We start from the raw sequence: 18,203 nt of genomic DNA on the forward strand, positions 1-18,203 counted from the left end.
CAATGAGAGGAGGTACATTCCACATGGGAAAAATATATCTAAAAACAAAGATGATGTGACTTACCAAATGAAAGTGCTGGCAGGTCGACAGACACACAAACAAACACAAACATACACACAAAATTCAAGCTTTCGCAACAAACTGTTGCCTCATCAGGAAAGAGGGAAGGAGAGGGAAAGACGAAAGGATGTGGGTTTTAAGGGAGAGGGTAAGGAGTCATTCCAATCCCGGGAGCGGAAAGACTTACCTTAGGGGGAAAAAAGGACGGGTGTACACTCGCACACACACACACATATCTATCCACACATATACAGACACAAGCAGACATATTTAAAGACAAAGAGTTTGGGCAGAGATGCCTTTTTTGCAATAGCGAGTCTGCTTTTGATGTCCTCCTTGCTCCATCCATCTCTGCCCAAACTCTTCATTGACTTCGTGACCATCAATCCTGATGTTAAGTTTCTCGCTGTTCTCATTTCTACTACTTCTCATTACCTTTGTCTTTCTCCGATTTACTCTCAAACCATACTGTGTACTCATTAGACTGTTCATTCCGTTCAGCAGATCATTTAATTCTTCTTCACTTTCACTCAGGATAGCGATGTCATCAGCGAATCGTATCATTGATATCCTTTCACCTTGTATTTTAATTCCACTCCTGAACCTTTCTTTCATTTCCATCATTGCTTCCTCAATGTACAGATTGAAGAGTAGGGGCCAAAGGCTACAGCCTTGTCTTACACCCTTCTTAATACGAGCACTTCGTTCTTGATCGTCCACTCTTATTATTCCCTCTTGGTTGTTGTACATATTGTATATGACCCGTCTCTCCCTATAGCTTACCCCTACTTTTTTCAGAATCTCGAACAGCTTGCACCATTTTATATTGTCGAACGCTTTTTCCAGGTCGACAAACCCTATGAATGTGTCTTGATTTTTCTTTAGCCTTGCTTCCATTATTAGCCGTAACGTCAGAATTGCCTCTCTCGTCTCTTTACTTTTCCTAAAGCCAAACTGATCGTCACCTAGCGCATTCTCAATTTTCTTTTCCATTCTTCTGTATATTATTCTTGTAAGCAGCTTCGATGCAAGAGCTGTTAAGCTGATTGTGCGATAATTCTTGCACTTGTCAGCTCTTGCCGTCTTCGGAATTGTATGGATGATGCTTTTCCAAAAGTCAGATGGTATGTCGCCAGACTCATATATTCTACACACCAACGTGAATAGTCATTTTGTTGCCACTTCCCCCAATGATTTTAGAAATTCTGATGGAATGTTATCTATCCCTTCTGCCTTATTTGACCGTAAGTCCTCCAAAGCTCTTTTAAATTCCGATTCTAATACTGCATCCCCTATCTCTTCTAAATCGACTCCTGTTTCTTCTTCTATCACATCAGACAAATCTTCACCCTCATAGAGGCTTTCAATGTATTCTTTCCACCTTTCTGTTCTCTCCTCTGCATTTAACAGTGGAATTCCCGTTGCACTCTTAATGTTACCACCATTGCTTTTAATGTCACCAAAGGTTGTTTTGATTTGACTGTCCTGTATGCTGAGTCTGTCCTTCCGACAATCATATCTTTTTCGATGTCTTCACATTTTTCCTGCAGCCATTTCGTCTTGGCTTCCCTGCACTTCCTATTTATTTCATTCCTCAGCGACTTTTATTTCTGTATTCCTGATTTTCCCGGAACATGTTTGTACTTCCTCCTTTCATCAATCAACTGAAGTATTTCTTCTGTTACCCATGGTTTCTTCGCAGCTACCTTCTTTGTACCTATGTTTTCCTTCCCAACTTCTGCGATGGCCCTTTTTAGAGATGTCCATTCCTCTTCAACTGTACTGCCTACTGCGCTATTCCTTATTGCTGTATCTATAGCGTTAGAGAACTTCAAACGTATCTCATCATTCCTTAGTACTTCCGTATCCCACTTCTTTGCGTATTGATTCTTCCTGACTAATGTCTTGAACTTCGGCCTACTCTTCATCACTACTATATTGTGATCTGAGTCTATATCTGCTCCTGGGTATGCCTTACAATCCAGTATCTGATTTCGGAATCTCTGTCTGACCATGATGTAATCTAACTGAAATCTTCCCGTATCTCCTGGCCTTTTCCAAGTATACCTCCTCCTCTTGTGATTCTTGAACAGGGTATTCGCTATTACTAGCTGAAACTTGTTACAGAACTCAATTAGTCTTTCTCCTCTTTCATTCCTTGTCCCAAGCCCATATTCTCCTGTAACCTTTTCTTCTACTCCTTCCCCTACAACTGCATTCCAGTCGCCCATGACTATTAGATTTTCGTCCCCCTTTACATACTGCATTACCCTTTCAATATCCTCATACACTTTCTCTATCTGTTCATCTTCAGCTTGCGACGTCGGCATGTATACCTGAACTATCATTGTCGGTGTTGGTCTGCTGTCGATTCTGTTTAGAACAACCCGGTCACTGAACTGTTCACAGTAACACACCCTCTGCCCTACCTTCCTATTCATAACGAATCCTACACCTGTTATACCATTTTCTGCTGCTGTTGATATTACCCGATACTCATCTGACCAGAAATCCTTGTCTTCCTTCCACTTCACTTCACTTCACTGACCCCTACTATATCTAGATTGATCAGATTCAAGAGTGTTTCCTTGTATTTTCACTAAACTGTGACAGATTGATGCACAACCTTGCATCATGTTTTATCTGAGAGTTCAAATGAACTAATCATTGATAACACATAAGACATTATTTAGTTGGTAGAACATAGTCCTTCAACAAGCATGTGCAGAATTTCTACACATATAAAAGAATATAGTGGACATTATGTATGTGGGGTGTCCACCCATATCATTTTCAGTGTATTCAGTACCTTTGACAGTGAGAAGGTATACAATTGGAATGTTGTCACTGGATAGTTGCAAATGGTTGAATAGCCCAATTAATACTGTTTGCTCTTTCATCCATGATGGTATCAATTACACTCTAACTCAAATCTGTGGTCCGAAAAAAACTCAAATGCTTTTGGGTACACATTTTCGGCGAACACTTCTCTGTAAATGTGTTATGTGTGATGATAAGCAACCTGTAGATTGGACTTGATGTGTTATCTCATCACCTTACAGGGTCCTGTTACCCAGACTTACTTGAAAATGAGCTTCCATCATTATTGGAAGATGACATTGTGTCAACTGCTGGGGGGTGATCTGACGTGTTTCATTATTCTGAAATATCAGAGATGACGAGATTGGTTGTTACAAGTGCTCTTGGTGTACCTGGTATTCTAGAATAATATACTTATTGGAAGGAGTTCGTTCAACTGGGAGGATGGGTATGTTCTTCCAGCATATAGGTCTCTGTATGTTCTAGTTGTAAGGTGACAGATCATGTAAACCTAACATTCCCCGGAAGATTGTCAGTAATGGTCACTTCTCTTGAAGACCAAGGTCCCTGGACTTCACCCCTTTACAGTTTTTGTCGTGTCATCAAATGACACCACTCGTGCACTGGCTGTCAGATGCTTGCCAGCATAAACAATAATATCTGTGGACACTGAGTGGCGGTGCCAGCATGGCAGTATATGCAAATCTGGTGCCACGCTTCCCCTCTCTGGGAAGACTACACTACACAATGCCCCCTCCAGCACTCACATAAAGGACGTCAACAGCAGTGCTCAGAGGTGAGTTCGTCAGTGCAGATCGTCTCCTCAGTTCGGCAGCTCGGCTTCACTGGACAGAGGCTGTCGATGTCATAGCTAGTTAGGTCCACAAGAACCAGAGCAGCTAGAAAGATAGTTTAGTACTGAGCTGACAAAAGACTTTATTCAGAGACTGGAAATGCATGTTGTGTTCCACATGACTGCTTCTCAATAGATAAGTAAATGTGTTTGATTACTGTAATAATATTATGAAAAGGATAGTTGTTACTCACCATATAGCGGAGATGCTGAGTCGCAGAAATGCACAACAAAAAGACTGTCAGAATGTTAGTTTTCAGCCAACAAGGCCTTTGTCAAAAATACACAAAAAACACACACACTTATGCAAACACAACTTACACACATATGACCACAGTCTCAGGCAGCTGCAGCCATGGAGCCAGACTGCAAGCAGCAGTGCATTATGGGAGAGGCAACTGTGTAGGAGCAAGGAAGGCTGGGAAGGGGAGGGGGAGAGATGGCTGGGTAGAGGTGGGGGACAGCAAAGTGCTGCTGGGAGCATGCAGGGATGAGGTGGAGACTAGGGCAGCTAAATGCAATTGGGAGGTTAGATGGTGAGTTGGCGAGGGGGGAGGGGGGGGGGGCGTAGTGGAAAAGAAGAGAAGTAAAAAGACTGGGTGCATTGATGGAATAGAGAGCTGTGTAGCACTGGAGAGGGAACAGGGAAGGGGGCTAGATGGGTAAGAACAATGGCTAACGAAGACTGAGGCCAGGAGGGTTACAGGAACACAGGATATACCGCAGGGAGAGTTCTCATGAGCGCAATTCAGAAAAGTGGTCCTGGTGGGAAGGATTCAGATGGCACAGGCTGTGAAGAAGTCACTGAAATGAAGGTCATGTTGGGCAGTGTGCTCAGCAACAGGGTGGTACAGTTGTTTCTTGGTCACAGCTTGTCAGTGGCCATTCACGCAGACAGATAGCTTGTTGGTTGTCATGCCCACATAGGGTGCAGCATGGTGGTTGCAGTTTAGCCCAGACTTTGATGGGATAGGTAATGTTTGTGACCGGACTGGAATAGGTGGTGGTGGGAGGATGTATGGAACAGGTCTTGCATCTAGGTCTATTACAGGGATATGAGCCATGAGGCAAGGGGTTGGGAGCAGGGGTTGTGTAGGGATGGACGAGGACATTTAGTAGGTTCGGCAGGTGGTGGAATACCACTGTGGCAGGGGTGGGAAGGATAGTGGGTAAGACAGTTCTCATTTCAGGGCACAACAATAAATAGTCAAAACCCTGGTGGGGAATGTAATTCAGTTGCTCCAGACCTGGGTGGTACCGAGTCACAAGGGGAATGCTCCTCTGTAGCCAAATGGTGGGACTTTGGGAGGTGTTGGCTAACTGGAAAGCTAATACACGGAAGATTGCAGAAGGTTGCGAGGGTAATTACAATCTGTAAAGGCCTCAGTGAGACCCTTGATTTATTTAGAGAGGGACCGCTCGTTACTACAGATGCGATGGCCATGGGTGTGTAGGCCGTATGGAGTGGGAGGCAGCTGTCAAAGTGGAGAGACTGCTGGTAGTTGGTAGGTTTGATATGGACAGAGATACCGATATAGCCATCTTTGAGATGGGGATAAACATTGAGGAAGGTGACTTCGTGGGTTGAGTAGGACCAGGTGAAATGAATGGGGAAGAAGAGGTTGAGGTTCTGGAGGAATGTAGATAGGGCATCCTTACCCTCATCCAAATGCTGGGTGTTTAGGGAAGATTCCTCTAGATGGCCATGAATAGGTTGGCGCAAGATGGTGCCATATGGGAGCCCATGGTCATACCCCAGATTTGTTTGTAGGTAGTGTCTTCAAAGGAGAGGTAATTGTGGGTGAGAATATAGTTGGTCATGGTGACTACAAAGGAGCTGGTGAGTGGTGAGTTTGGAATTCATCAGGCGTTTGGAAAAGTAGAGTTCAATAGTTGTAAGGCCATTGGCATTAGGAGTGTTAGGGTAAATGGAGGCCTCACAATAGTCATGATGAGGACACTGTGTGGTAAAGGAACAGAAACTGTGGAGAGTTGGAGGAGGAAATGGTTGATATCTTTTATATAGCAAGAGAGGTTGTGGATAATAGGTCGAAGGTGTTGTCTACAAGAGCAGATATTCTCTCAGTGGGGGCACAGGGACTGGCCATAATGGGATGTCCCGGACGGCTGGGTTTATAGACTTTAGGAAGCATGTAGGAGGTAAGCAGGGAATAGCAGGGGTGAGAAGAGAGATGGACTCTGGGGAGAGGTTCTGGGATGGGCCTCAGGATTTGAGGAGAGACTGGAGATCCTGCTGGATTTCTGGGATGGGATCACTGTGGCGGGGATTGTAGGTGTATGAATCTGACAGGTGATGAAGTCCTTCTGCCAGGAAATCCTTGTGGTGGAGCCTTTGTCATCAGGTAGGATTATAAGGTCAGGATCAGTTTTTAGGTGGTGGATTGTGGTTCTTTTTGTGGATGTAAGTTTAGTTTGCATGTTGAGGAATTTGGGGGATTGAATTGATTACTCAGTTATAGCACCATCTACTTAAACTGATCAGCCAGAACATTACGACCACCAACCTACTAGCGACATAAACCCACCCAGGTGATAGCAGCACCATCTGGCGAGGAATGAATGCTAGTCAGACACACGCACAGTGCACATAGTATCAGTGAGCATGCTGTCTGTGTGCAGAAAGGGGAAAGCACGCAATCTATCTGAGTTTGACCGAGGACAGATTGTGATGGCCTAGAGGCTTGGCAGAGCATTTCTGGAACTGTAGGACTTGTCAGGTGTCCGAGGAATGCTGTGGTGAGTGTCTTAATTAGTACAAACCACCACCTCATAAGTTAGTTAGTTTGTTTGTTTCATGTTCGATGGACTATTTGTAAGGTGAATTGTAATGCTGTTGAACAAGTCAGTTTACACTCACATTACACATTCATTTGCAGATATGGCTACATGCTTACTATTTACAAGATTTTTTAAGATACAGATGTTCATTAGTAATTTATACCCACCAAATTTTACATGTTTACCATTCTCCCTGTATCATACTTAGTTATAAACAACAAGAAATGCTTACCTGCATGCTGCATTATATACATTAACTGCAGCACCAATATCGTTCTCAAGCAGGTATATTTTTGCAAGTGCTACGTAGGAACATTCCTGGCGGCTCAAATCAATGGCCTTCGAAATGCATTCTTTTGCTTTAACCCTTTCATTCAGGTGCAGGAGACACATGCCTACATGAAACATAAGAATTAAGGTTGTTGCTATTCTACACATTACTTTCTATGACAGATAAAATAAAACATGTCTTTTAAACAGTAATATCTTGCCAGCAGAACATGTTTAAAAATAAACAAATAAAATGGAAAAAATTCAATAAATCCATCTTCTGGAAAGAACACAGTGTAGAACTAGTCTCACAAGTCACACATTCAACCGGAAAAGCAAAACTCATACAAAAAATCCACCAAAATACACAAACACAAACTTATAAAATAGAATGATTTAGTAAATTTAAATCATCATCATCATCATCATCATTTAAGACTGACTATGCCTTTCAGTTTTCAGTCTGGAGTATAGTCCCCCTTGTAAAATTCCTCCATGATCCCCTATTCATTGGTGCCTCTTCTGACATTAAGCCTATTACTTCAAAATCATTCTTAACCGAATCCAGGTACGTTCTCCTTGGTCTACCCCGACTCCTCCTACCCTCTACTGCTGCACCCATGAGTCTCTTGGGTAACCTTTCTTCTCCCATGCGTGTAACATGACCCCACCATCTAAGCCTGTTCACCCTGACTGCTAAATCTATAGAGTTCATTCCCAGTTTTTCTTTGATTTCCTCATTGTGGACACCCTCCTGCCATTGTTCCCATCTACTAGTACCTGCAATCATCCTAGCTACTTTCATATCCGTAACCTCAACCTTATTCATAAGGTAACCTGAATCCACCCAGCTTTCGCTACCATACAACGAAGTTGGTCGAAAGACTGAACGGTGCACAGATAACTTAGTCTTGGTACTGACTTCCTTCTTGCAGAAGAGAGTAGATCGTAGCTGAGCGCTCACTGCATTAGCTTTGCTACACCTCTCTTCCAGTTCTTTCACTATGTTGCCATCCTGTGAGAATATGCATCCTAAGTACTTGAAACTGTCCATCTGTTCTAACTTTGTTCCTCCTATTTGGCACTCGATCCGTTTATATCTCTTTCCCACTGACATTATTTTCGTTTTGGAGATGCCAATCTTCATACCATAGTCCTTAAATTTCTGGTCTAGCTCTGAAATATTACTTTGCAAACTTTCAATTGAATATGCCATCACAATTAAGTCATCCGCATATGCGAGACTGCTTATTTTGTGTTCACATATCTTAATATCACCCAGCCAGTCTATTGTTTTCAATGTATGATCCATAAATAATATGAACAACAGTGGAGACAGGTTGCAGCCTTGTCTTACCCCTGAAACTACTCTGAACCATGAACTCAATTTACCGTCAACTCTAACTGCTGCCTGACTATCTATGTAAAGACCTTTAATTGCTTGCAAGTTTGGTTACTATTCCATAATCTCGTAGAACAGACAATAACTTCCTCCTAGGAACCCAGTCATATGCCTTTTCTAGATCTATGAAGCATAGATACAATTCCCTGTTCCACTCGTAACACTTCTCCATTATTTGCCGTAAGATAGAGATTTGGTCCTGACAACCTCTAAGAGACCTAAACCCACATTCATTTTCATCCAATTTGCCCTCAACTAACACTTGCACTTTCCTTTCAACAATACCTGAGAAGATTTTACCCACAACACTAATTAAAGAGATACCTCTGTAATTGTTACAATCTTTTCTGTTTCCATGTTTAAAGATTGGTGTGATTACTGCTTTCGCCCAGTCTGATGGAACCTGTCCCAACTCCCACGCCATTTTAATTATCCTGTGTAGCCATTTAAGACCTGACATTCCACTGTATTTGATGAGTTCTGACTTAATTTCATCCAACCCAGCCGCTTTATTGCACTGCAATCTATTAACCATTTTCTCCACTTCCTCAAGTGTGATCCTATTTCCATCATCATTCGTAATATCTTGGACAAAACATACAGCAGAATGGACTAGAAAAATTTGCAATAGGTGTAAGAGCTAACAAAATGGGAAGAGTATACTATATTACTTGACAAAAAATATCTTGCACAAAACATGCATATCCAGAAAAACAAAACTAAAACACTATACCATAGCAGTAAGACCAGCATATTTAAGTGCATGTAAATGCTAAGGATGAACTATAAGCTGGACAGAATAGAAATACTTGAAAGCTGGATTACTAGAAAAATAGTGGCTTCCACACAAACTATAAATGGTTGGAAAATGTAACAAGGAGAGCTATGAAAATATCAGAAGTAATGGCAAAGCAAAGGCAAATCTTCATTGGGTACCTCTACCGAATGAATGAGAACAGGCTAACAACATAAATATTTCACGTCAAGTTGCAGGAACACATAATGAAAAGACTGTCACACATTGAACTTGTGACCAAAGCCTTCATCAGAAATGAAAATACACACACATTCACACAAGCAGGCATAACTCTCACACACACACACACACACACACACACACACACACACACACACACACACACACACAGCTGCTGTGGCCAGAATGCAACTCTCGCATTGAACAAAAGCAGCAATCCGGAGTGGGGTGGGGAAGGGATAGGGACAGCAGAGTACAGGTGGGGGAGAGAAGAATGCTGTCTGGTGAAGTGTGTAGGGACTATGGTAGATGGCAGCAGGACAAGGCTAGCAAGCACAATGTTGGGAGACTGGGGGGGGGGGGGGGGAGGGGGGGGGGGTCAGATATGGAGAGCATAAAACCAGAGGAGCAGAGAAGGGGATAAGATCAGTTGGTGCATTGGCAGGTAGCAGCACACAATGAGGGTGAGGGGATGTGAACTGGTAGGAGGTGATGGGACAGAGGGGGTGGAAACTGTTGGGTGGAGGATGTGGAAATAGTAGGTTACTGTAAGTTGAAAAATGGTTAATTTTGGGAGTGGAGAACGTGTTGTAAGGATAACTCCCATCTGTGAAGTCCATAAAAGCTAGTGGTGAAGGGGAGGATACAGATGGCACAGGTTGTGAAGCAGCAATTGAAATCAAGCATGTTATGTTCGGGTGCATGTTGTGCCACAGGGTGGCCCACTTTGCTGGTAGCCACAGTTTGTCACTGGCCATTCTTCCTGGTGGAAATTAAGTTGGTAGTCACACAAACACAAAAAGCTGTGCAATGATTGCAGCAGAGCTGGTATATGACATGACTGCTTTTACAGGTCGCCCAGCCTCTAATGGCGTAGAATAAGCCCATGGCAGGACTCGAATAAGAAGTGCTGGGCGGTTGGATCAGGCAGGTCTTGCAACTGGGTCTTCCATATATTTATGATCCCTGTGGCAAGGGATTGGGATTGAGAGTGGCACAGGGATGGACTCGGATGTTGTGGAGTTGGGAAGGAAGTCCCTCAAATCAGCGCATGATGACAGACAATCAGTGCCCTTATGTAAGATGTGGTTCAGATGTTCCAGTTTGGGGCGGTATTGGGTGACGAAGGGGGCACTCCTTTCAGGGTGTATACACAGACAAGGAAAAAAAAAATTCCCGGATTTACCGGTTAAAAATACACTTTCTCCTGGGTGAAAATACACTTTTTCCCTGTTAAGTGACAGTATACTTTTCCTCAGAACTGTAAAACACATCAATCCTTTGAATGGTTATGGTTTTATACACCAGCGTAGAATTTCCTGGAACTTTAGAAAATGAAACTCGGGAAAAAAACACGTTTGGAAAGATCATTGAAGGACAGCAACAGGTACACTGCATATTTTCATATTACGAAAGTATATATTCAAATTCCACCGAACACCGCATGTTACTTTCCAAAGCATTGAAATCGAAATTGTGATGTGCTTTTGTAAGCCAGTCATAGCTCATGTCACGTGATCTCGCCAGCTGATGACAGAAGATATTCAGAGCATAGGACACAAGATGTAGTCAGCCAATAGCAACATCACTGTTAAGTACACAAATAGGAAAAGTTAATCGTTTAAATTAATATACATAGTGTTATTACAGGAACAGAAAAGCTTTCACACATAACATTGGTTTCAAAAAATTAATAAGCTGCAAGAGAAGCTAAGCTTTCACACATGTTGATTTTTTTTTTCTTTTTTTCCCCCACTTCAAGGCACATCACAGAAACATGCCAGTTAAATTTTTAACGACGACATAAATGTCTGACCTTTTGGGTTTGAAATTCTTCTAAATGGTCATCCTCAAAGAGTTGATTTTTAAATGAGAGTCAAATACTCTATGATTTGAAAACTTCATCGTACATTCCTGCACACTGTTCGCCTTGCAGGAAAGGTAATTTACTTTAAGTAAAGCTTTTCTCAAATAACCATTCGCACTATTTTCCTGCGACCTGTTAGAAATATGTTCGTTTCAGCAGTTGCCGGAGAGCGCCACATAACTGGTGTCACCGCGATTGTGTAGCTACGATGACACAGGAACCTCATATGTTGGTACGTTAAAACATTAAAAGATCTTACATTATGTCATAAAAGAAACAAAACATTAGATGATACTAAAAGAGCATCGGAATTTCGTGAACCATACTAAAAAGCATATTTTGGCTTAAAGTGCACATTTGTATGTCTAGATACGGGAATAAATTTTCTTGGAGTACCAGTAGTGTATTGTCTTTTGTTTAGTTCTTTATTATGGCATAGTGCTATACATGTTAGAAGACAAAAAGTACAGTGAACAGTTGAAACAGGCCAATAGTGTGGAATTAAACACTTTGTTTCAAATGCCTCAGCAGAAAAGATTAATAAAATCCAAATTTCTTTAGAAAACTGACAAAAATAACTTCATTGTTCTACAAGGCGATTATTGCTTGACTATCAGAAAGATGTAAATAAAATAAAATCTCAAACTAATAACATATTTTAGCCTTCCATAATTATGTGAACGTATTTTAATTCACTTGAAAGCTCCTGACCACAGAAATCTGTTTTGTTTTCATTTGACGAGAGAACAATAAACGGAGAGGAAGCAGCAAAATCACTAAACGTAAACACGGGTAACGTGGAGACCACCCACCTCCCCACCTCCTGTGCATCAGCCCCATATCTATGATCCCTCCCTCAAGCGTTTGAGGTAGGCCGACAAAAATTTTTTAAAAAATCGACTTTTCAAAAATATGTTCATTTCGTAGCGCACATCTTTCTGAAGAATCTGATACATAAAGTATATGTGTTCGAGGAAACGTAAGACATGTTATTTGGTCTTAAGTGGGCCTAGGTGCAGTGCCATGCTTCTTCACAAAGTATTCTTCTATCTTATGTCACTGTATTTCGCTCTGTGGAATTCAAACATGTAATATTTTGTAATGGATGCCATCAAACTATATTCAGGACAGTAGAAATTAAAATTTCCTGTGGTGTCTCTCCTGCTCCCAGTCAGCTAGTTTGACTCCTGCCCTTTTCTTTTCTTTGCTTTTTTTTCTTTTTTAAAAAAAAAAAAGAAAAGAAAAGAAAATCCCTTGCAATTAATACTGGATGGGATTACTTGTAATTGGGAGAGCAAGAACTCTTCAGAAAATTTGCACTCTTTATTACCTATTAGCTAATAACTTGCTGTTTTGTGTGACATAAAATTAAATATAGCACACATAAAACCAGTAAAGATGAGACAAGCAAGACAGTACAGATTTATTCAATCCTTAAGTCCTACCTTTTTTTTTTCTTTCTAATATTGCTACAGCTTTACATGGTGTAAACTTTGTAAAACTTTTTGCTCCATCAAAAAATGAAATGTCATCGTCTAATACTGAAAAAATAGTACCAAAGACTGGTATGGTTTCTCGATTTGATTACATGTAGTTTGTCACTGTTTGCTAGATAAAACGAAATAGGCCTGCCTAATATTGCAGTAATTGTAACGCACACCAAATAAACGAGATTGTTTTGGCACAAATGGTCATTTTTATAACACGACAGAATATAATTCACGAAGTACCAATATCAAATGCCTATTAGACCTACTACAAGCAAAAAGCTTTATATCAGGAAATAGTTTCACATTTCATTCATATGCTGCAGCTTCTCAAGCATGAGATCGAAAAGTAGTAGTATAAAATTTTTATATAAATTTTGAACAGTCATATTCTTCCATAATTTGTGTGATGTCCCCGTTTCCTCTCCTTTCTCGTTCTAACAAACAATCTTGTCATCACTAATTCTGTGACTATTCCTGCCAGTGTCAAAACTTTCTCCGGTTGACTTCACTAACCCTGCCACAGTCAACACTTTAGTTATCCCCATTTATGCTCCGGTCAGGGTTTATCACAATGCGTTTTCAGTGCTACTCCCAGAACAGAACTTAAGCGGATGCTAGTTGGGGACTGTACAACTGGCCCTTACTAGTTTAGCAGTCTGGCCCAAAATTTTGTGTCAAAATTTCATTTTCTTGGATACATCGAGAAGATAACACTTAATCTTTCGAACCTGTTATCCCTGTTGGTCATTTACTTCCACTCTGATAGACTGAATCTATAGATTTTGCTAGTAATTATTACAATACTGATCATTCGCAAACCCAGTGAACCACATAAACAGCAGTTAGCATTCACCCATTTGGCTTTATTCCACTTAGTTCATATAGCCCTGTCCCCTTTTGTCTGCAGGAAAGTTTATTTCTAGATGCAACACATTCAAAAATCAACTTATGATTCATTCAGGAATCAACTTAGAATGTGTTCAAAAATGTTCAAAATCCAACAGGGGTGCATTTCAAAATCGTATGAATAATTGATAGACCACTGTGCACTGGATGCTAGGCGCTTTGTGAAACAAGGTTTTTTTTCTTCAAGAATATGAATTTGGTGCCCCCCCCCCCCTGCCCAGGACAGATACCACTGTTTGGTCCCCCGCCCCTTGATCCGGGACTGTTGCGCGTGCATGAATCTGGCGGCAAAACTTCTCCAGGTAGCATCTGACTGCTTGCTGCTACTGCTTATACATCTATAACACCACACTTCTGTAGCTAAGAAGTGGGAGAAGGTACTACTCAAACGCGACTCAACTGCGCATGCGCATGAGTTGGCTCGCAACTGCTCAAATGAATCTAATGTAAACAGTTGTGACATCATGCTCATCGGAGGCAATTTGTTGTTATGAAGCACTGCATAGACTTCCTAAAGCCTTTGACACATTTTGCTGTTGGCAGATGCTTGTATGAACACTGTGTTTTGCAGCTGTATATGGCGCATTTCCTTTGCAATTTAAGTTTTTTTTTCCTCTTGTTCATGTGTTGTTGCTGCAGTATTATTCTGATGTAGTGAGATACAGTAATATCCTTTGTTAGAGTATTAGTTCTTACCAGTTAAAATTACAAAAATTTAACTGAAAACTAAAACAATGAAAAATTCTAAAAAATTCCCGGTTTTTCCTGGTTTTCTCCTGGATGAAAAAATTCCCAGGTTTTTTCCTGGATCTCCCAGTTGTCCCGGGTTATACAACATGTCCTTTGTTGTTGGTTCCTGGGGGCGGTGGGAGTAGGGGTGTTGGGTGGATTTGGGGTGTGCCAGGATATGGCATGGAAAATTTGTTTGTCTACGGGATTGTGCCTGTTTATGAAGGCCTTTATAAGGCCCTCAGTGTATTGGGCAACAGAATTCTTTTCACCACAGACACGTCATCCTACTTTGGCAGGGCTGTATGGGAGGGAGTTTTTGGTGAGAAAGGGATGGCACCTGTCAAAATGCAGATACTGTTGGTGGATGATGGATTTAATGACAGACGTGTGGATGGAGCGATCAGAGAGGAGGAGGTAATGTCCAGGTAGGTGGCTTGCTGGTTAGGACCAGATGAAGCAGATGGGAGAGAAGGTGTTGAGGTTGTGGAGGAACAAGGATAAGGTGTCCAACACATCCACCAATCTTTTCCCCTTCGCTGCTCCTCTTTTTTGGACCCCATTCCCCCTCCCCTCCCAGCCCCCTCACACCCCTACAGCCGCCAGATGTTGCACTTGGCAGCCTTGTCCTGCTCCACCTTGTCCCTGTACACTCTGCCAAACAGCGTTCTTCTCTCTCCTCTTCGCCCCCACCCCACCAACAACCAGCTACACCTCCCCCGTCCCTGCACCATTCCAGATTGCTGCTTTCATTCAATGCGAGAGCTGCATTCAGGCTGCAGAGGTCAGAGACATGCATGAAGTTCTAAAAATGTGTGGAAAATTTAATAAACACTGCTAACAAAAATGCCTGTCACTTCTGTTCTAACAGAGATGGGACCATGAATCATGTAATTTTGGAAAAGGCTAAGAACAAGCTTTCAAATGATATGTATCATACCCATATTCAAAAGATTTACACAGTAAAGGTCAGTGGCTGCATGAAGTTCTAAAAATAAGTAGAAAATTCAATAAACACTGCTAACAAAAATGCCTGTCACTTCTGTTCTAACAGAGATGGGACCATGAATGTAATTTTGGAAAAGGCTAGGAACAACCTTTCAAATGATATCCATCATAGCCATATTCAAACAATGTACATAGTAAAGGTCAGTGACCTAGACCTTCACCCTGAATGTCTCAAAATACATCACATTCAAACTTTCTGAAAAAATATATTTACTTCTTCATTTTATACTATACAACATAGTAAAAATCAAGTTGGGATGGCATTTAGATTAGGAGATATAAATTAAAACCTACAGTTATGTGATAGAATAAAACAATACAGATTGAATGCAAACTGCAATAAAATGACATAAATACTGAAAAAACTGTTAACTGTTAAAAAGATGGTGCAATAGCAATGCACAGTAAGGTAGCAATACAAATACAACAATAGCAAGCATTTGCAATGTGCAAGATAACAGATTACAACATCTGAGCTTTAGTGATGGAAAACATGATATAACCATCCCAGCAAAACATGTGGAATGTATGGCAAACAGGTTCAAATAAACAAATGAAATGACGAATGTATCATCAGGACTTACCATGCCTCAATACTGGGAAGCAAGATATAACACTGTGAATGCAGTTCTTGGTGAACATTTGGTCTGTTGCAGTTCTCACATCAACCTTTGTACGAATGCCTTCCTTGTCCACAGTAAAGAATCAGATTTCTTGGGGTATACAAATAAAAGTAAACAGTCTTGAGGATGTAGGAAACTAACTGGTATCCTCATTAACATTAAAACACACCCAAGACAGCACTGATCTTTGTACATACATACAGCAAACCTAGTGATATCACCAAGGTATGAGTCTTGTATCTGTGTCAAATATTCATTTCTGGTGTATGATGAATTGGGGAAAACATTCATTTGGATTTTGTTATGGGCAGTGGGAATAACTCATTGTAACTTGTGAGTAAAGTACCTGCAACTGTGCAAATCTGAGCTATAACCGCTCTTGAAGGAGAGATGCTTCATCATACTCAATTTCAGTTTCACAAAAGTGACACACTGCAATGTTGTTGAAACACCACTCAAACAACTGTCTGGGTGTTATTATCTGAGAGTTTGAAATGCACTGCAGACTGGCATGGGGAGCAAGTCTCTTGATGGTACCAGCGACACAGTTATATGGTCCTTAGCCACTCTGCACAGTTATTGAAATCACTTTGATGAAAAGGTATGTTTGCAAATTTTTTGTGGCGTCTGTATAGGCTACAGTGCCATCTGAGAAGTAAGAAAACTACTTGGGTTGTTCTATGGAAATGGTACATCATGAAGTTAATCAGATTTCGTTTTTTGTACAATAGAAATGCACAAACAGGGATGAATGTGCGGGCGTGTTATCACGATGCAAGAACCATGAATTGTCTCACCACATTTCAGGCCGTTTTCTTCTCACAATTTTTTCTCACAAGTGTCACAATATGTTCCGACAGTACCATCGATTAACAGTTTGTCCCTGTAGCACAAATTCATGACAAAGAATCACCAGTTATGATTCTCTTAACAAACATCTTGTTCTCATTTGCGTGATCCAATAGCTCCTCACTGGTTGCAACGTGAAGGTCCTTCTGGTCCTCACTTATGAACCATGGGATGAACTTGCTCACCAAATGATGCATTGCATGATGCTGTGTCAGGATTTCATGACATGACCCATCTGACATATTACATTCTTCTGCAATCTCTCAGACAGTCATTCTTCAATTGGCATGCACAATTTCGCATATGCCACAATGCCAACCACATTTCACTCCAATCCAACACACCACTGCTACTAAATTAAAAAGGTTCCAGGATTTTTTGGACAGACCTCATAAATGAAATGTGATCAGTTTTCTGTGTGTGTATAATAAACAACAAATCGCCCTGTGCATTGCTCCAGTGAGACCCCTGGAGCTCATCCTGCAGGACAAATGCATAATTCTCTGCAGAGCCACACGTAAAAAATTTTCATTGTCACAAAACATCTCTTCCAGGTGTTTCAGAAATTTGGACAGTTGAATGACTGTAAAGTAGTGCAGCAGGAGTTTCTTTTCAATTTTTCAACATGTTTTCCAAGAAGACTTCCACAGAAAATAGATCAATCTGGAAAGTTATTCTATCCGTACAAATCCATGGTTTGTATGTTATATCATCAAGTCCATTATCATCATACAACACTCCTAAAGAAAGAAAGAATGTGTACGTGGGCAGTTCTCACATGTTGGCATAGAACGCTTTGGCTGTGCAAGATTGCAAATGACCTTAACAAGACAGTGTTTGTATGCATTAACAATCAGTATCAGATGTAAACCATTTCCTAAATGGTTTGAGGCTCCAAATTCATTTTCAATCCTTCAAATGCTCCAACTTTCCAGAAAAAGTGTCAATATTTGGATCTTCTCCCCCACTTGTGGTGCTGGTTTTGAATTTCTGTTTCAATTGCATTATAATTTTAGATTCCATAGTTGTTTCATCCTCCTCCTCTTTTTTTCTGGAATACTTCAGACACTTTCTCGAACATTATCTGCACATATGTATTCTCTTTGTCTTTTTATTTCCACCAGTGACTCACCAATGAATCCCAGACTGTCATTTAATGCAACTAAATCAACATCTGAGGCTACAAGCCCTTGCTTTGGTGTGTTTTTTTCTACTTCTAACACACATTTTGTTGTCTGTAGTTATGCCACTAACCACATCAAGCATCCACATTTTCACTTTGCATATCACAAATGATTGCTGTTGGTGCATTACTATTACTACCTGACTGTGTGTTGCTATCACACCATCTTTTTAACAGTTAACATGTTTTTCATTACTTTATGTCATTTAATGCAGTTTGCATTCGATTTATACTACTTTATTGTATCACACAGCCGTAGATACTAATTTATATCTCCTAAGCCAAATGTCATCCCAACTTGACTTTTTACTATGTTGTGTGGTATAAGATGAAAAACAAATACATTTTTTATAGAAATTTTGAACGT

General features: G+C 40.9%; 1 protein-coding gene across 1 annotated transcript in view; it reads right to left on the reverse strand.

Moving 5' to 3' along the window:
• LOC126263611 (Bardet-Biedl syndrome 4 protein-like) overlaps positions 1-18,203 on the reverse strand; it is a 152,217-nt gene that overhangs the window by 116,420 nt on the left and 17,594 nt on the right. Inside the window, exon 5 of the mRNA XM_049960698.1 lies at positions 6,766-6,928. Within this exon, the coding sequence (XP_049816655.1) occupies positions 6,766-6,928 (163 nt within the window). The remainder of the gene's footprint in view (positions 1-6,765; positions 6,929-18,203) is intronic.

The sequence above is a fragment of the Schistocerca nitens genome, chromosome 6, assembly GCF_023898315.1.
Source record: "Schistocerca nitens isolate TAMUIC-IGC-003100 chromosome 6, iqSchNite1.1, whole genome shotgun sequence".
NCBI lineage: Eukaryota > Metazoa > Arthropoda > Insecta > Orthoptera > Acrididae > Schistocerca > Schistocerca nitens.